This window comes from Aythya ferina (assembly GCF_964211825.1).
Source record: "Aythya ferina genome assembly, chromosome: 1".
NCBI lineage: Eukaryota > Metazoa > Chordata > Aves > Anseriformes > Anatidae > Aythya > Aythya ferina.
In genome coordinates this window covers 3,425,942-3,444,881 of record NC_140296.1, presented here as the reverse complement: position 1 = coordinate 3,444,881, position 18,940 = coordinate 3,425,942, and the positions used below count along the sequence as shown (strand labels likewise).

At 47.8% G+C, this 18,940-nt stretch overlaps 1 protein-coding gene across 8 annotated transcripts in view; it reads left to right on the top strand.

Moving 5' to 3' along the window:
* The window catches only part of PAK1 (p21 (RAC1) activated kinase 1), a 68,916-nt gene extending 55,738 nt beyond the window's left edge, over positions 1-13,178 (top strand). For all 8 annotated transcript variants that reach the window (XM_084524602.1, XM_084524605.1, XM_084524603.1 and 5 more), the window contains 5 exons: positions 2,251-2,368; positions 2,785-2,884; positions 6,171-6,367; positions 7,852-7,989; positions 9,537-13,178. In XM_084524602.1, coding sequence (XP_084380728.1) covers positions 2,251-2,368; positions 2,785-2,884; positions 6,171-6,367; positions 7,852-7,989; positions 9,537-9,623 — 640 coding nt within the window. In that variant the 3' untranslated portion in view covers positions 9,624-13,178. The remainder of the gene's footprint in view (positions 1-2,250; positions 2,369-2,784; positions 2,885-6,170; positions 6,368-7,851; positions 7,990-9,536) is intronic.
* Positions 13,179-18,940: the final 5,762 nt, after the last annotated feature.

Genomic DNA, 18,940 nt, shown 5'->3' with positions numbered 1-18,940 from the left:
ATCTTGATTAACTACAGGTTTGGCTTTTTGTAGGGAAAACAGTGTCTAGGTGGGTGAGCTTCAGGCTTTACTCTTGGCAGCTCATTTTCTGAAGACGGAAAGGAGGGATGTGACCCAGAATCTCTTCTGGGAACTGGAGAGAGAATATTTGGACACTCGCTTGCTCTGCATGTATAGCAAAACCTATCAACTGTTTCCTTAACATCTTCCTTGTTTGTCTTTGCCAAAAAAAAACCACACTTTTAATGCTGCAGCATCCATTGTGATGCTGAATTTATATGGTGCTGTGTTCTGTGTTATAAGCACGGTTGTAAAGAGCTGCCTTATCAAAAGGATAAAGCGTGCTTGTGACATTTTGAGGAAGGGGCGTTTGTGCAGAGAAAGTGGTGCTGGGCAGGCACCCTCTTCTTGGAAAGAGCAGAAATTACCTGTGGAAAACGAGAAAAGCAGAAAAGAACTTTTAAGTATTGCACGCGGGCTGAAAGTGTGTATTTCTCCCAGCTGATCAGAGGCTTTGTTTTGGGAAAACTGTTTGAGATGCATGTTCTTCCTTTAGAGAGAACATCCCCGTGTACATGCACATGCCTTGTTGAGCCAATACATCCCAGCTATAGGGTAGCTGCACGTCCTGCTGTCTTATTAAAACTTCCAGCAACAGGAGCCACTTCTTTTGTCCCCGACTTTCTCTCACTAAGTTTTTTCAGAGGGATCAGCTTTTGTTCAAGTGCAGCAAACGGACAGAACAGCAAGGAGGGTGAACGCTGGGGGTTCTTGTGCCTATTGTGAGGCTTTGGAAGAGCTGCTGGGGAGTTGCATCCCTCCTGCCTGGCCTAACGTGCCTGTTTGTTTCCTGAGTGCTGAGTGAAGCATCACCAAACTGAGATCACATCTTTGTCTCTAATATTACAGTTAAGCAGAGATTTTAATATTTCTATCGTCCAGGTATAGCCTAGAGCACAGTTCTTTATTTTTGGGGAGTTTTTTCATCAGCTCAGATGTTGGCAGCATCTCCTTTAGGGGCACACCTATTGCTCACTCTGGTGATGTTGCACTCATCCCTGTCAATTTTCTGTGCCAAGTCAGAAACCTCTTTCTCCTTCACTATTGCTTTCTATTTATTTGTCCCCTAGACCCTACCCTGCTTTTTGCCTTTGTCTCGTAGCAAATTCCCTGTTCACTTTTCAGCAGGACCAGTGTTTCTGAGCAAAACAAATGATTTGATGAGTCCTCCTGCCAGCAGGCAGAAGCTTGCAATTTGATTCTCTGATGTCTCTCTCGACTCATCTGTCTGCTCCTTTCAAACCCGGGCAGAGAAGCTGCGAAGGTGGGGTTTGTGGCTTTCCAGCTGATGCTTCCTTCCTTCAGGAATGCGTCATCCTGATGTATCTGTCGTGAAAGGTTGTGTTGGTGTTTTTCCAGATGGGCACAAAAGGGCAGAAGTGGTTGGTGATGATTTTTTTGGTTTTACATGAGTTAATGCTGGTGTCTTCATCCCAGGTCTTCTGCTCCTAGACATGAGCACACGTGCTCCCAGCAGAGAACAATATCCCAAATGGATGTGAAAACTCACCCTCATCTCAGCTTTTTCTTATTTATCTTCCTACAGGCTTCCTACAGATGAGATTTTTCAAATGTGCGATGCTTAAAAAATGGTGTTCTTGAAAAAGAACTGAAAAGTTGTACATGGGCAACCAGCCAGGACTGTCCCTGTGCCTGGGCAAGGGCAGGCAGTTGCTTAGGGTAGGAGGTTGCCAGTGGTGTCAGATCAGCCCACAGCCACCTTTGTCAGTGTAAGAGCCCTTGAAAATCATGCTGTGCACCAGCTGTTTAGGGATGGATGCATGCTTGCACCCCATCCTTGCTTAGTAGCTCTTTCCTCTCTCTCCTCGTGTTTGAAGGTACTTTGAGCTCGTCTCCTTCATAGCCTGGGCCCTTTCCATGGCAGAAAAACTCAGCTTTGCTGAGTTTTCCTTTGGCCAGGAAACTTTTAACCTGTTCTTCCATCACCTCAGCCCTGTTTTCTCCTCAGCTTTCTGCACTCACCCTTTCTCTGCTCTTTCAGGTTGTGGTCAGATCCTCCAACACACAGAATTTGCCCTGAGAATTTGCCCCAGTGCAGTTACATTTTCTTTTCAAGCCTCGTGGTTTCCCTGCACTTCTAAGATAGCTTTAAAACCCAGTGCGTTCTGACTCAGTAAACGGTAATGTGCTCATATTTCCTTGTTCTAAAAACTGTTTCTGGCACTTCAGCTACCTTGTAGGAGAAGAGCTCTGGGTCGTCATGGAGTACTTGGCAGGAGGCTCCCTAACAGATGTTGTGACAGAGACCTGCATGGACGAAGGACAAATCGCAGCTGTGTGCCGAGAGGTAAAGCTGCACCCACACCCTGGGCGAGCTGTGAGGAGGAAGGGGATGGGGCTTTCTTTGATTTATTCTGCTGGGATAGCTGTCTACAGCTTCTCTAATGCTGCAGGAATCTTCTCAGAGGATGGATTTCACTGGGGAGGTCGTGACATGCTCCTGTTAGGTTTCACCCTAGAGTGAGAACTGTAAAATGGGGCTGGAATACTTGTGGTTATGCCTATTTTCTTTGTGTTTTTTTTTTTTCTAACCTGTTACCTTCTGGTCCCAGTGGGATGTCTCTGTTGCTCTGCACATACTGGATATAGAAAAGGCTTTAAAAATCTAAGCCTGTGCTACTCAAAATGCACATTGTTAGAGTCCATAGCTGGCTAATTGCACTTGATGCACAGTCAGAACATCTTTCCTTCTTTTTTTTTCAGTGTCTCCAGGCTCTGGAATTCCTCCACTCGAACCAAGTTATTCACAGAGACATCAAGAGTGACAACATCCTGCTGGGAATGGACGGCTCTGTCAAACTAAGTATGAGGGGAACAGCACTGGTGGTGCCTTTAGTTATCAACCCAGGCTTCTTAGCTGCAAGGGGCAGGCCTGGTGGGGAGCTGGGTGCTTGAGATGCTTGATGCTGTGGTGATGAAGAGTCTGTAGAAATGCTCCTGGAGGTATTTTTGTGGTATCTGTTTCAACGGAGTTTGGCAAGCATAAATCCCTGTGAACTGATAACAGACGTGCCATGAGGTTTGGGGTTCATTTAGCCTTGGGCCATCTGTTTTTGTTGTCTGAAATAACAGTATTTTAATGCACCTCCAGTCTAGAAAGCTGAGTTTATAGGTGTAGGGTCACGAGTCTTTATCTGTTTGTGATCTCCCCAGTCTTGAAAATGCTGCAGGTACTTGGGTGATGGAGGTGGGTGGAGGGGAAGTTGAAATCTGTTCAGCTAGAAAGCATTTAATCTTACAAACCCAGCCCAATCCGAGCTCTTAATGTTGTTTCCTCCGTGCGTTATCACCAGTAATGAAGACCTTGAGACCCTTGGTGCTAAAGTAGCTGTTGTGCTTGCCATTGCCCTTGCAGAGATAAGTCTGGAGACCAGTGAATGATTATCTCCCACCTATGGCTTTAACAGAACTGTGCTTCCTCCCTCTCCCTCCCAGTTCTGTTGGCTAGCGCCCAACAGGCATAAATAAATCTATTTTTGCCAGCAGTGACAGCAGATATGACTCAAAATTCACACAGTGCAGATATGCTGAGTAAGAAGGTGCTTTTTTTTTTTTTTTTTTTTTTTTTCGGTTTTGCACATAATTATTTTTTAGACTGAAGCTGCACTTTAATACAGCCAGATCTCGGGAGTGTTAGCAGTGAATAGCTTATCAGGGCCGAGGTGCTCTGTTCTTACGGAACAAAGTCTTTCAGCACAGTATGCAAACACTTGGCTGGAGCTTCAAGTTAGGAAAGTCCCTGTGGATATGATGCAGTAACCTTCTGGACCTGAGCTTCTTACTGGCTCTGCTGGAAATGTGCTCTGTTTGTGGACCATATGTACCTTTCCTGCTTGTTACCCTTGATAAAAACTCAGTTGGGGACCAGTTTCATTTTCATCACTCCGCCTAAAATTAAACCTGTGATGCCACAGGGGGTCAGGATGGGCAGGACATCTTGCTGCGTTGATTCTGCTGGGCACACAAGAACACAGCCAGTTTGGTGAAGCGTGTTACGAAGGAGATGGGCCAACATCTTTGCCCAGAAGCCCTGGTCAATGGATGCCTTCATTCTTCTGCACCCACTGGTGACAGAGCTGGTATCAGCTTGGGAAAGTGTTTGCTGCTGCCTAGAAGCTGTGGCAGGACAGGCGGATGAGCTCTTTATAGAAAACCACAGTGAAAAAGTCTGGCTCCTGGTCCTCAGGGCTGGGGAGACCCCCAGAAGGGTGCTGGTGGCTTCTTTTTTGGCTGATCAAGGTGGGGGTGCTCTCCAGGACGAGTTCAGTCCCACTCTGATGTCCAGTTGGAGGGAGAGAAGTTTTCAGTTTGTCATTGTCCTGCCCCTTTTGCTTCCATTTAAAATAAAATCCAGTTGGGTGTTTCACGGTGGCTCTTGTTGCCCTGGCAGGCTAGGACACAAGACCAACCTTGCTTGCTTGATCTCTCCTGCTGAGAGCACAAGGCTGCTGATCAGACACCCTGACTGCTGTTCCTGGCTTTGCCAAAGCCTCTTTAAGCAAAAGTTTCAGCCTTTTAGTGCTTTGATCTCCTTCCTCTGACTCATTTCAATGCTGTTGTGTTACCGAGAGGTTGAGGAACATCTAACGACTCCCACCAGAGGACACTGCTCTCAGCTGAAGCTCCTAACCCCCTCAGGGAATCAAGCACATGGTTTATAAAAGGCTGTGCTGCAGGGCACGGAGATAAGACAGCAGTAATCCAACTGGGAGTGCAGGTAGGGAAATCACTAGACGTGCACTCACGTTGTACTCTACAATACACAGTGCATGTGTGTGTGTAAAGGACACGTTGGTACTTCGGTTTTGACTGCTTTAGCCTTTTGAATTGGTCTGGTTTGGTTTCGTTGGTGGGGTTTTCTCTTGTTAACGAGAGATTCTGACCCTTGGAGGTCTGGAGAAAAACGGGTTGAGGCAGGATTGCGTGGGGCAGCCTTTCTCTCTGGCAAGCCAAATGGCCTGGGGGGGCGAGCCAGCCCCAGAAAAGGGGGCCTCTAGCCCTACAACCCTCCTCCTTGTCCACGTGAGGGCATCACAGGGCCTCACCAAGGTCGCAGTGGCCACCACCGGCCCTGCCTTTGCCCCTATAAAATGGTCCCCCTGCCACCGGCCCACCACTTGCTCAGCGATTTGGTCTTCTGAGAGCCAGCGACTGGAAGAAGACCAGAGATAAGAGCAAGGCGAGAGGCGAGCAGCAGTCCTCCTCAGTGCGAGGACAAGAAATTGGACCTAGGACCACTGAGAGAGGCCAGAAAAAAAAAAAAAGCCACAAAAAGCACTACTCTTCAACAATTAAAACAATTAGGAGACATTTCTGCTCAGCAAGAGCGGTCAGGCCTTGGGACGGGTTGCCCAGGGAGGTGGGGGAGTCCCCGTCCCTGGGGGTGTTCAAGGAGAGGTTGGACGTGGTGCTTGGGGACAGGGCTTAGTGGTGACATTGATCGTAGGGGGATGGTTGGACTAGATGATCCTGAAGGGCTTTTCCAACCTTAATCTTTCCATGATTCTTGGAAAGTCAAATGCAAATAAGGCAGGGCCAAGCAATTTTCACAGGAAGGCTCTCCACCTTTCTGTCTTCTCAAAGAAAATAATAAGCACCAAATTAGGTACTTAAATTTATTCTGAACACAGTACTTGAGAGGTGGTACATCTTCTGGGGAAACAATATCTCTGGGACTGAAAATACGACCAGATAATGCTGGTGGGTATGGGTGGTGGGAGGACAGATTGGACATTGGTTTCTGTTTTCACATACCCAGGAACTGGCTTGAGACCGTGTGTTACATGGTGTGTTACAGCTGCAAAATGCCTCGCTGCCAAGTTTCACAGCATCCATGTACAGCTCTTTAGTGACCACTGTCCTTCACATAGACAAGTCAGCAGCTCTGTGATGTTTGTGGTCTCAGTGAGTCAGATTTAGAAGCTTACTCCTGATCACCTTGTTAACCACAACACCACCCCTCCTTTGCAGCAGCAGTGTAGCGGGCAGTGCAACAGGCTAGCTTGTACCACAGCTCTGGCATCGGTACGTGTTTTTGGAGAAACCTGCTGATTTCTAACTATTTCTTCCCCCCTTCTTTGCTTTTGCAGCTGACTTTGGCTTCTGTGCCCAGATCACTCCCGAGCAGAGCAAGCGCAGCACCATGGTGGGGACCCCGTACTGGATGGCGCCTGAAGTGGTGACACGGAAAGCCTACGGGCCCAAAGTGGATATCTGGTCGCTGGGGATAATGGCCATCGAGATGATCGAAGGAGAACCCCCCTACCTCAACGAGAACCCCCTGAGAGTAAGCGAGTGCCTTTCTTTGCCCTCAGGTCTTCTCTGAGCCTGCTGGTTAACCTAGGCACTGGAGGAGGCAGGTGACCCTCCGCTGTGGTTTCATCACATGCAGCTGCACGCCTCCTTAGATACTGTGGTGAGAAGGTTGTGGTCATTTAAGTTAGAAGCCATCGCTGGTTTTGGGTGGCAGAGGCACAGGCTCTTCCTGTTGCAGACCCTCTGGTAGGGTCTGAGTTAATCATGTGCATTCATAATTCCCCCCTTTCTGGAGAGGCTGATAGGGGCACTTTCTATCCCCAAACTGCCTGGCTTCTTAAATCCTTGTGAGTGGGGAAGAGAGCTGTCCTTGTGTTCAAAATATACCACATCACTCTTTTATAAACAGGATTTTTTCTTGCTGGTGCACTGTTCCTCTTTGCCTGCTCCAACTAAAGCTCCAGGTTTAACAAGCCTTTAGTCAGGCTTTACCCCCGCTGGTGCTTTTCCTTTCTTATTCTTTAAAGAAAGGGGAAATTCTGTCAGTTTGTAGGAATGCAGCTGTTCTTGGTGTAAGCCAGTTTTATGGCTTTTTTTTCCTCAGCTGAACGGGATGAAGGGATCTAGAACAGTTCTGTTTAACTTGTTTCCATCTCTTGCACTGGAGGTGATTTTGGGAGAGAAGCGCAGCAGTGAAGAAGAGCAAAAGGAAAGATTATGTGGAGTTAAATGAGGATGGCTAAGCAACATGGTGCTTTGCTCTCATTTACTCAACTTGTTCCAGTTCCCAGGGTATTGGACTGCTACCATGAGATGTGATGAGAAGTGTGCTCAAAAGGCCCCTGACAGAAGTCCTGTTTCATTTTAAAACGATTTTAAAACAATTTTTAGCGATTTTCTTTTAATAATAAAATTTTGCAGTGGATGGATCCTGAGTTTCCTGATTCTTAGAGAATTCTTTGTTCCCAAGCAGCAGCAAAACGACTCCCTTGGTTTCTGTAGGGTGTTAAGTGCTGCTTGAGAGCCTGCTGGCCATCTTTTGTAAGGGATCAACTGCATCTTTAGGGTATCGGCTTGTTAGGCCTCATGCATTTGGGCAAAGTACGGACAGAACAAAGCCTCCTGTTTATTCAGGGGTACCTTCCCATGAGGATATAGTTATTGCAGGAGTCGAGCACTGGCGGAGCTGTGCCAGTCGACTTCCCTATGTAAACACAGTCTGGACTGCTGGTTTTGTCCTCTTAATCCCTTGAGAGGGCTGCAGGATCCAAACCCAGATTATGAGGGTAAAACAATAAAGGATTGGATCCCATCCACACAAAAATAGGGCCGGCAGCTATTCTCTTTGCTGAAACTTAGGCGTTTATTAGTCACCCTGATAAGGTTTTTTTTTTTTGTTTTGTTTTTCCCCATTGAGCTGTGGGGAGGGAGAGGAAAAATGGGTGTCTCTGTAATGCAGAGATGGAGTCTGACCTTCATAACCTCCTGTTTCTTTGGTGCTTGTTTTTGCTTTAGGCCCTGTATCTCATTGCTACGAACGGGACTCCTGAACTGCAGAACCCAGAAAAGCTTTCACCCATATTCCGAGACTTCTTAAATCGCTGTCTTGAAATGGATGTGGAAAAAAGAGGTTCTGCAAAAGAGCTGCTACAGGTGAGTGCTGGGGAACAGGACCCAATTAAGCATTCTAGAGTGAGAATAGGCAGGTGGAGAAATGTCATTCGGGGCCTTAAATACTGCGTCATCTGAAGTCACAAGCACAGCTGAGATAACTGAGAAAACAAACAAACAAAAAAGCACAAAACCAACCAACCAAAAAACACTAAATCCATAACGAAGCATTAACAGAGCACTTTCCTTTTTGTGCTGTACTTGCTACCGGCAGCAGCTGTGCAGCGTGTTCTGTAACCAACCTCAAATAATTGCTGTGCCATGGGCCTGCTGAATGCTGAGCCCCTTAATTCCCGTGGCTTCTTCACGCAGCTCACCCTAACATCTGGCTGTGGTGTTGCGGTCTGGCCATGCTTGTTCTTATTTGGATAATAGAAGGGTTTCCAGCTATCGAATGCTCTAATTGTCTCTCTTCTGGGGGAGAGTTCCCAAAGCTTTTTGGAACGGGCACGTCTTGCATTAACTGGAGCAGTTTGGCATCAGCACATTTTGCCAGATACAGCTCTTAATGCAGAGGTGATGGAACAAAGCTTGTGAAAAACCCTCAGTTATTTCACTGAAAACCTGGTGTCTTGGTCTTGGACTCCCAGTGAAGCTGAAGGACCAGGCTGCCAGGCTTGTAAAATAAATCTGTGATCATGGAGCCCTCGGACCTTGACTGTGAGACAGTTCCTTTTTTTTTGGTTTTTCCTTTCTTTCCATTACTTTGTCTACTGGGTTCAGCTTTGGGGGTGCTGCTGCCTTCTGAGACTAATGAAGCATTAATCAGTGGCAGAAAGAATGGCAGTAGATGAAAGCTCACTTTTTCTCCTGGACTTGCCAGCTCCAGAGTATCAGACAGCAGCAGTGTTTTGTTCCTTGGGGCAGGAGAACATTGTGACTGCAGCATTTCTGCCTGCCTTTACCTTTTGGCCTTGGATTTTTCCACCTCTGAAGTGTGTTCAGATTGGGTGATTGATCCCTTCTGGTGCTCAGAAGTCCTGGGGGACTTAATTATTTTTGGTTTCCAGAACAGCTTGTGGACTTCATGCCTTCACTCGTCTGATTAGCTGTTTTGTGTCAGTCTCTGTCCTCAACCTAGGCTTCCTCTGCGAGGTTGGACTATTGCAAGCTTTCCATTTAACCCTGAACACAGGGAAAACTTTGCACAGGAACATTGCACAGGAAGCCCTGGGCAATGTGTTGGAACTGCACAGGTTGCTTTTAGTTACACCTTCCTTCCACAAAGAATTTCACTGCAGATTTTACATAAATTTATTTCCTGGGATAACTTGCTTGGTCTTGAGAGTGTATAAATATTGGAGAAATTAGGATATGTTGGGTGCAAAGCTCTTTATCAGTTCAGGTAAGACCCAAAAGTCACGGTGAACATTTTATTCATCGTGTCTTTTTTGTTTCACCTGTTTGGAGATCAGAGTAGGTTCTTGGACTTCATACAGGTTTAGGTCCTGATATTTTGTGTGGACACCAGGCTTTTGGGACATGTTCTGAAAAATGTAACCTTTTTTTTCTTTTTTTCCTCTTCCTAGCACCAGTTCCTGAAGATTGCAAAGCCTCTTTCTAGTCTCACTCCTCTGATTATTGCTGCTAAAGAGGCAGCAAAGAACAACCATTAAAGCGGGGGAGTCAGCACGGCCGTCGTGTCAAGCCTTCTAGACGTTCCTTTCAGAAACCGAATTACCTGTCCCCGTCCCCTCCTGCTCCTCCTTCACAGGGGTGTTCTTAAACTTTGATCTGCCTGGAAGGGTAGCAGATGTATTATTTGCTGAACGTGGGAGGGCACGCAACAGGAAAGTTGCTGATCGTAAAGAGTGAACTGTCTTTCCATCCTCTTTGATGGGCACGGTAGGGGAAGGGTGTATTTTATGGCTGGGAAGATCTTCTGAGAACATCTGAACCTGACCTACACGTAGCAAAGCCAGTTTGTTCTCGTATTTCTTACCGTGTTTATTTTTAAAGATAATGTGGACCATGTTTATCTTAATAAATTAAATCTTTTGCCTGCTGGACTCTTCCTGCTTCTGCCAAGCTGCTCTTACAGCATGGAGGCTGCTCTCTGCTTTGGATGACTCAAGGAGGGAAGGAAGCAGGCAACAGCAATTGGAACAGCTAAAACAAGTGGAAGGGGAACGAGGGCAGCACCATGCAGCCCTCCTGCAGCACCGCTGGATGCTTCGAGGGAGCAAGGAGAAAGCCTGTGTGTGCTTCTTGCAGCTGTTGGACAACTCGTGATCTTTTTGCCAAATCGTGTGAATTGAGGTCCTTCCCCGCACACTTTAGTTTCAACTCAAGTAATTAAACAGCTTTCAAATAGTTCTGGTATTCTAGAAAAATCACAGGAAAAATCAACTGGGATTTCTTTTCGGGTTATTTTATTAGTGCTATCAGGCTTCGTGGAGACCTGCCCTGTAAGATAAAGCAAACAGAACAATTACTATTATAAAGATAAGATTTGCCTGCAGGATGATGTTGAAAACTCTTGCTTCTTAGACCAAGGCCAACAGAAAACAAACTGATGATGGACAGTGCTTTTTTGGAAGCATAGGGGCATTCATTTTTTGTTGAAATGAGCGAGTGAACTGATATCTTGATGCTACTGACTCCTGTGGTTGCTAATGATATGTAAAACAACAGCAATCCTGGAACTACTAGAGAGATCGGTTGTAAACACTGGCGTTACGTTACTGTATCCTGATTTTTAATAAAACGACTGCTGCATTTCTTAACTCGGGGCTGAGGGAGGGGTGGAGAATTCCCTGTCACCAGACAATTCTGTCGGATGGGATTGGTTTTCATGCTATTGTCACTGGGTGGTTACAAGTGATGGATTAAGTGATACAAGCTCCTGTAGTCCTGTGGGATGGTGAAAGGCTCTGAAGAGGAGTAACTACACACAAAGGGAATGGATAAAAGATCTTGCTTTCTCTTTGCATATCACTTTGGTCATTTCCAGGGTGAGTTTAATCCAGATCTGGAGTAATCTCTCCTCTCTCCCCAAAGCACTTGCGTTGCACAGAAACTCATTCCTGCTTCTTGCTGGACCAGTCCTTTCCTCCCTGCCCTGGGCTTGTGATGCAAATATATATATACATATACATATATATATTTTCTTTTTTTTTCCTCTCACTCACTCTGCGATACATGACAGCCCTTACACTGGTTTTACAGGCATAGATAAAGCCTTTAAGGTCCCTTGCTTTTTTTTTTTTTTGGAAGGCCACTGACCTTGAATAATGCCCTTGAATAATTCTCTTTGGTGAGGAGTTTGGTTTTATTTTCTACGGAAGTCTCAAAATGCCATGTTTGGGGTGGATGGGAAGGAATGATGGGCTAGATCTCACTTGATTTAAAATCTAAGGTGGCTCTGGTCTTATTGACCCACCAATTGCCTTTTTTTGACAGCACAGGGTTAAATCTGATCCATGAATGTATTGAATGTTGCCGACTTCCCTTCGCCTTCTCACTTCATCCTTGGCACCCCTTTGAGATGAGAGTGGTAATGCAGACGTGCCCTACCCGTGAGCACATCCACGGGCTTATTTTTCTGCGGGAGGAAAAATGGTAAAAAGGGTTACTTGTATTTAAGTTAATTTCTTGGATTCTTTGTTGTCCAATGGAAAGGACTCTGCATGAATGGCTTTTTCTCCCCGTTCTTAAGCTCATGATGTGCTTCTGTCTCATTGACTTCAACTGTGAATTGGTCCTTACTGGTTTGGTACGGACTGAGAGCTACGCAATGGGAAGCTGTAAGACAGTGACTGTAGACCTGTCATCTTCTCCTGTTTTTATTTTCCCCACCTGTGATGTGAAAGAAGTTGACTTGCTACTGTGTGCCTAGCCCCAGTTCCAAGTTAACAGACACATCATGTTTTCATGGTCGCAGAAATCTTAAATAAATAGATAAATAAATAAAAAATGTAGTTAGTTTATGAGAACGAGGTATATTTTTTCTCCTGAGATGGATCCTTTTCTCTACTCTTACGTTCATCTGGGCATCGCCCAGCTCCAGCACTGGTGGCAGCTTCTGCATAGCCTTTTACAGCCCTGTCTGGTCACTACAGAGAGCTGCTAGCACAAGTGTCTGACTTGAAAATTAGCCTCTGTGGCTTATTTTTAATTTTTTTTAATTTTTATTTTTTTTGAGAACATCTTTATTGCTGGGATTTGAAAGCAACTTGCAACTAGAGAACTGCTTTGGTGGCATTTTAAAATATATTCTTAATATACCTACTGTATGAACTAATTCTACTGAGTCTGAACCATTTTTAGTCACAGCCTTTAATTATTTATTTGATTATTAGATTCCCTCTTCTATATTAGAACATGAAATATTCAGTTGTTCGACTATCCACCCTGAAAACCTGCTTCCTTTTTATGGGATCCTCAGCAACCCTATCCGGTTAGGTGCCGAAATGGCACAACGTGCTACGGCTCCCAAAGCTCCTGGCGGAGGCAAAAGGTAAAACTCATCTCTTCTTTTTTCCAAAGCACTGAAGATTATCATATTTAAGAAGCACCCAGTGCATTTCAAGCTTCCTATATTTAAAGAGGTGAAGGCTGAGTCTTTTGTTTCCCTAGCGTAAAATACGGAAACTTTTCGGTGGCTTGTTTTGATTAGTAATAGAGAACCTGTGGATGTATTTTGGGGTTGTAAACACACTGGACTGAGCACGTGGATAATTACAGTCCTAGGGCTGGTCTCATTGTTTGCTGCTAATGCCAGCTCACAGCATCAAGGCTGGGGTCGTAGAGAAGCAGGGAGCCGCTGGTGGTGGCAAAGCAGCGATGCCCGTGGGGGCTGGATGGAAACTCGCAGCCGAAATGGATGCTCCAAGGAAAGGGGTGGGAGGGCGACAGAGGATGGTATTGGTCCGAGGAAGAAGATGGGTGCTGGGGTAGGAGGAAGCAAAAGGTAAAAGCTCAGTTCCCAACTGCTGAGGAAATTTGGAGGGTGCCAGAGCAGCCTGCGGTGGATTGAGGCATCCTGTTTGGGACCAGGACGGAGCGGGGGGCTCCTGTGCAATGAAGGGGTGCTCGGAGAGCGGACTGAGTCTTATGTCTTTGAGCTACAGCCCATGCTAAGTGAGCCAGAGCTAATCCGACCTGCTGCCAGATGTCTGCGTGTCTTGTCCTGCTGGGAAATAACAAGGGCTTTTGCCGTTTTAAAATCAGCTCGAAAATGTGCGTCTCTTTCTTTGTGCTGCCTTGGCGTAACTCTCTGGTAGTGCCCGGTTTGTTAGGGTCAGCTCAGCCATTTAGAAAGCAAAACTGAAACCTTAAATGAAACCTGAATGAATGACCCGCTTCTCCTTCCCTTTGTTTCAATGGCGCTTGCAGAAATGAATGGGGGTGCTTGAAGGAGGAGTTGTTTCTCTGATCTGTTTTAATTAGATTTTACTTGATGGAGCAAAGTGACTTTACACTGAAAGCTGTTGCAGAACGTGTGATTTCTACCGCTTATTTTAACCAGTTTGGAAGTCATTAATGGCCTGAGAAACACCTGTCTGGAAGCAGGATGTAGACCCCAGCTTGAGGAGGAGGCAGATGATGAAATTGTCCCTCCTGGCTGCTTGATGTCTCCCCAGGTAGAGCTCAGTGTCGGAGGAAACGGGGGAGGATTTGGGATCGGCCCCTAAAGCTGCCCTCCCCAGCATCACTTTTACATGTGGGGTCAGTGGGGTGAGGCTGCTAACAAGAGTAGGAATTTATCACCTATATAATTGTGCAAATGCCTCATTGCAGCTTGGATTAAGGAACATCCCAGGTCGGGGAGGACACAAATGTCCCCGCAAGCCCCCTGCTGTAGGTTTTTATCCGCTTGTGGCTGTAGGGCAGAGCTGGGTGCTGGAAGCCCAAGAAACCAAGCCTAACATGAAGAGGACTTGCCCAGCTCAGCCTCCTGGCGAGCTCTCAGAAGCCATTTGGGTGCTGAGCCCCAATGTCTGGAAGGGGGAGTTGGCCAAGTGGATGGTGGTGGCACTGCTGCATCCCATGTCCATGTCCTCGTACCATGAGAGCCAGGCAATCAAACTGTGTTGTCCTGCATCCTCCTCCTCCCCTCGTGAAACTTCTAAAATCCAGGCACCAGGCAGACCGGAGAGCTTGGTGACGTACCTCAAAAGTGCCTGAAAAAGTGGTAACGGGGCTGGTGGCTCTGCCAGTAATTCCCTCAACACCATAACTTAAGTGTTTATTTATTTTATTTTATTTTATTTTATTTTATTTTATTTTATTTTATTTTATTTTATTTTATTTTATTTTATTTTATTTTATTTTATTTTACATTCTTCTATTTTATTTACTGTATTTTATTTTATTTTACTTTATTTTTTTCCTGGGACTCTCCATCCTCATCCCTCTCTGCCTCTCCCCATGGCAGCCAGCCCCAGGGCTGCTGGCATCGCTCCCACCACCTCTCCTGCCCCTCTTGGCAGCCCCACACAAAAGAGAGGAGCTTCTGCAGAGTTCCTGCTTCAAACTTCGTGGCTTCAAAATGCTTCCCCATCCCAGGCCTCTCATCCCACTGCTGCCTTTTTTTCCACCTGCATTGGAGGGAAATTACCTGTGATTATCTCAGAGGGGTCTCCCAAGGCTAAATATTCACCGGGAGACACGAAACCTGCCCTGGATCTTTAAACTTGTAGTTTTTCATATCTAAATGTAGCATTTTCACTGGTGGGAACAGTTCTGCAGGGTCTTATTATTTAGGAGGGAAAAGGGGGGAATGAGCAGAAGGAGAGGCAATACACTGGTAGGTACAAGAGAGGAAGAGATGTTCATTATTGCATGATTTAGGGAAAACTGCTGCACTTTATCTAAGTGATGTTTCTCCTGCATCCCTAATTTTTAGTGTCCAGAACAGTCCCAAGATTTAGTCCCGTGGCTCATCTTTTGGGAGAATTTAGAGCTTGAACTCCGTGAGCTTGCCGGGCTTTCCTGGCTGCTCCCTTCCAATTCCTGGGGCTGTGATGCCCTCTCCCGGCGGCTGCACTGGGGATAATTCCTCCTCGTGTTTCCCTGCTGCCACTGCAAGGCTAAGTTTGGAGGCTGAAGGCAGCCAGCACACCCCAGCAGGCATCAGGAGGTGGTTGTGGTGCTCCAGCACGGTTCCTGGCCATCATCCCACGTCCTCCACCTCCATCTGCTCGACGTTTGTGCCATGATCTGGAGGCACCGTCCTGCATCTCGCCTCGAATATTGGGTGCTGAGGAGTGCCGGAGCCTACGGAGAATGGCAATGAAGGTGGGGAAAGGGCTGGGAGGTAAGAGCTGGGATGAGAGGCTGAGGGCACCTGGGTGGAGAAGAGGAGGCTGTGGGGAAGCCCCGAGGAGGGGAGGCACAGAGAGAGGCACCAGCCTCTGCTCCCTGGGCACCAACATCAGGATTTACGGGAATGTCACAGAGCTGTGCCTGGGTAGGTTCAGCCTGGACATGAGGAAGGGTTTCTTTACCATGAGGGTGCTCAGACACCGGCACAGGCTTCCTCAGAAGGTGGTTGGTGCCCCAGGCCTGCCAGAGTTCAAGGGGCATTTGGAAAATGACCTCAGTGATGTGCTTTAACGGCTGGTTAGCCCTGAAGTGGTCAGAACTTGGTGATCTTTTAGGTCCCTTCCAACTGAACTACTCTACTCTACCCTACTCTACTCTACTCTACTCATGTAGAGAGCAGAGAAGAAGAGAAGAGAAGAGAAGAGAAGAGAAGAGAAGAGAAGAGAAGAGAAGAGAAGAGAAGAGAAGAGAAGAGAAGAGAAGAGAAGAGAAGAGAAGAGAAGAGAAGAGAAGAGAAGAGAAGAGAAGAGAAGAGAAGAGAAGAGAAGAGAAGAGAAGAGAAGAGAAGAGAAGAGAAGAGAAGAGAAGAGAAGAGAAGAGAAGAGAAGACCCGCTGGGTGTAGCAGGGTGTCCCTATAATCCAGGGGCCACCTGGGGAGGGACAAATGCCTTGGTCCAGATTCACCCACTGAATCTGGAGGAGCATGAGGCAGGAGGAGGCAGCACAGAGCAGCAGAGCAGGCAGAAAGCAAAGTAAAACCTCGCTGTGCTCTCTTCCTGACATCCAGCAGGGTTCCCTCACCATTCTCCAGCTCACTCTGCTCAGTGCAGAAATATTTGGAGAAATATTTGGCTCCCCTGGCCGTACCACAGCCTGCGTTTGTGCTCCCTGTAGCAGGGCACGTCTACACGGGCTTTGCTCCTCCTTTGCTCAGCGTGAAGCTGCCCTCACGGTCTTTACACTCGGCCATGCCCCGTGTTGAGGGTCTGGAGGTGCCTCTGCTTCGGGGCCTCTGGGCCTGGCCCTGGGCACCGCTGAGCAGAGCCTGGCTCCGGCCTCTCGGCGCCTCTCGGCACCTCCCGGCAGTGCTGGTGGCCATGGCTGGCAGCCCCTGGAGCCTCCTCTGCTCCAGGCCCAGCTCTCGTAGCTTCTCCTCATGGCAGAGGTGCTCCAGGCCCTTCGGCACCTCGGGGGCCCTGCACGGGGCCCAGCACCCCAGGGGCGGCCTTAGCAGCACTGAGCAGAGGGGAAGGAAGGATCACCTCCCTCCACCTCCTGGCCCTGCTCTTCCCCAGGCTGAAGTTCTCCCTCTGCCCTCCTCCTGTATCATTCCTGCCCATAAACACTGCAGTTTCTGTGGTTAATCTTACAGGGACCTCGCTCCCTGTGTGAGTCACCTCCTCTCCAGGCTCCACAGCAGCTCCTTGTGCAACCCTACAGAGCAGGGACACAAGCTCAGCCCATGGGAGACCATCCCCTTCGATACAAATGTCCCCAAACCACTGAGGGACAGTGGCAGGACTAAAATGTGGTTATTTCTCACCAAAATACAGCCCTAGACTCTGTATCTCAGCAGGCACCTGGGCACCGAGATGTCCCTGCTCCCGGCGCTCCCTGTTTGTGCCATTCCCCCGCAGTTTTATCTTCTGACACAAATAGAAGCAAAACCCAGCAGAGTTCAAGGCTGATATCCTCGAGCCGGGCTGTTACAGCTCCAGCCCCCGCAGATGCCCTCGTTATGGGCTCATAAACCCCAGGGCAGGGCTCCAGCAGGTCCCGGTGCGGAGCTGGGCTGGATGAGGTCCATCCCGTGGAGTGTGATAACAACCCCGCCTGCTCACTCTCCTTCAATGTCAGCTGCTGGCAGGGCTGGGACACCGGGCAAGGATTTTCTGGCTGAGATAAGCTGCTGAACTCTGAGCCAAAGATACCTCAGGCAGAGCAGCCCCTGCCCAGCCCCTGTGTCATCCGCCAGGTGATCGCAGAGCAAACCGAGGGCTTTGCATCTCTGTGCCCGGAGGAAAGGGCAGGATGCAAAAGCACAATGGTATTTTGGGGAGGGGGAAACAGGGAGATATTTGGTAGTTTGGGGTAGGGCTTTGGATCGTCCTTTCCTTTTTCAGGGTTTGCCCTTTGTTGCAGGGAGGAGTTTCGTGCTGATGATGTTGCTCAGCCCTGTCCCCTTTTCCCCACGTACCCAACAGAGCCCATCCACACAGTGAGGATGCAGCAGCTGGAGGAAAGGCAGCTGGGGCAAGGACCACAGTGAAACTGGGCTCAGCACAGCCACAAGCACACCACTCAGGAGAATAATCCATCACATCAACCCCAGAGACCAAAACTGCTGGACACCCACCTGCCAGCTACCTGGGGAAGCTGCTCTTGCTGCTCCCCACATCGTATCAGTGCCATCAGGCTTCTCAGTATCACCCTTCCCTGCCCTCGCTATCAGCTTTCCAGAAATCAGGCCATAAACCAAGTCATTTATCTACAGGCTTGCACACAGCCCCACGCTGTGCCTCTGCCCCAGACAGCTGAGTGTTAGCTTGAAGGTGATCAGGAACAGAAACAAACAGCAATAGAAAGAGCTGCTTCTGCCCTCAGCAACCTTTTGCGGTTCCCTCCTGATTTAATATTCTAACTCCAAAGGAAAATGATGGTTCTGGAGGATCTTGTGCTATCCAAGGATTCCCAGTACTGCTTTTAGAATGGAACTGTTACATGCCCTTTGCTCATCATTAGGTTTCAGGGTGAATCAGGCTCTCACCTCTGTGCCTCATCTTCAAATCAAAAGTTTATATTTGTAATGTCAATTCCCTAAAAAACACTGGTTTCTGCCTTCTTCTTCCCCTCTCCATTTAGAGAACACTTTCCTGTATTTTCTTTTTGGGGACCTTCTTTTCCTCCAACAGGAAAAATCCCAGTGTAAAAAGCGATGGGGGTGATAATCCTGCAGTGGTGGCATTTCAGGCATCCCCCTGGGGCTAGTGGGGATTTTTATTTTTTCTTTTTTTTGGCCTCTTGTGCAGCTGAGAGCTAAATACAAGTTGGAGCTGCGTAAGGTAAGCCCTATAGCCTGAGAAACTTCGTGGATATCCCTCCAAAAGGCCACCCTGCATTGGAAGTCACAAAATTCAACCACACAAACTGCTTTTGTCGCACGGATCTGCCCCTCACCCCCTCCAAAGGGAGTTATGTCTCTAATAGGATTAAGATCTTAAAGCCAAAAAACTTTGCAAAAAAAAAAAAAAATAAAATAAAATAAGCACTGGGGCTGCTCAGAAATGGTGTGCAGCAGATTCCTGCCTGGGTCTCACGGGTGCAGGAGATGCTTTCCGTGAGGATGCTCGTTAGTTTAATTCTGAAGATCAGCAATGCCTTGCCCAAATCTCCTTTGGGATATCTCCCCGAACCCCATCCTGTGGGCACATAACTCTGCCAGGGCAGTGTTTGAACATCAGCCTCTCACATTCCGGGCGGGCAGGGCGTGGGACGGATCCAAGCTGGCTTCCCCCACGACTCCCCAGCTCCTCCAGGAGCCATGCCCCCATCCCACGATGGGATTTTAATCTTCCCAGCCTCGGGGGCTGAATTTATGAAGCCTCACGTGGCCCCTCCTACGGTGGGAGGGACGGCTCCGGCAGCCTCTCTAATGCTGGGTGT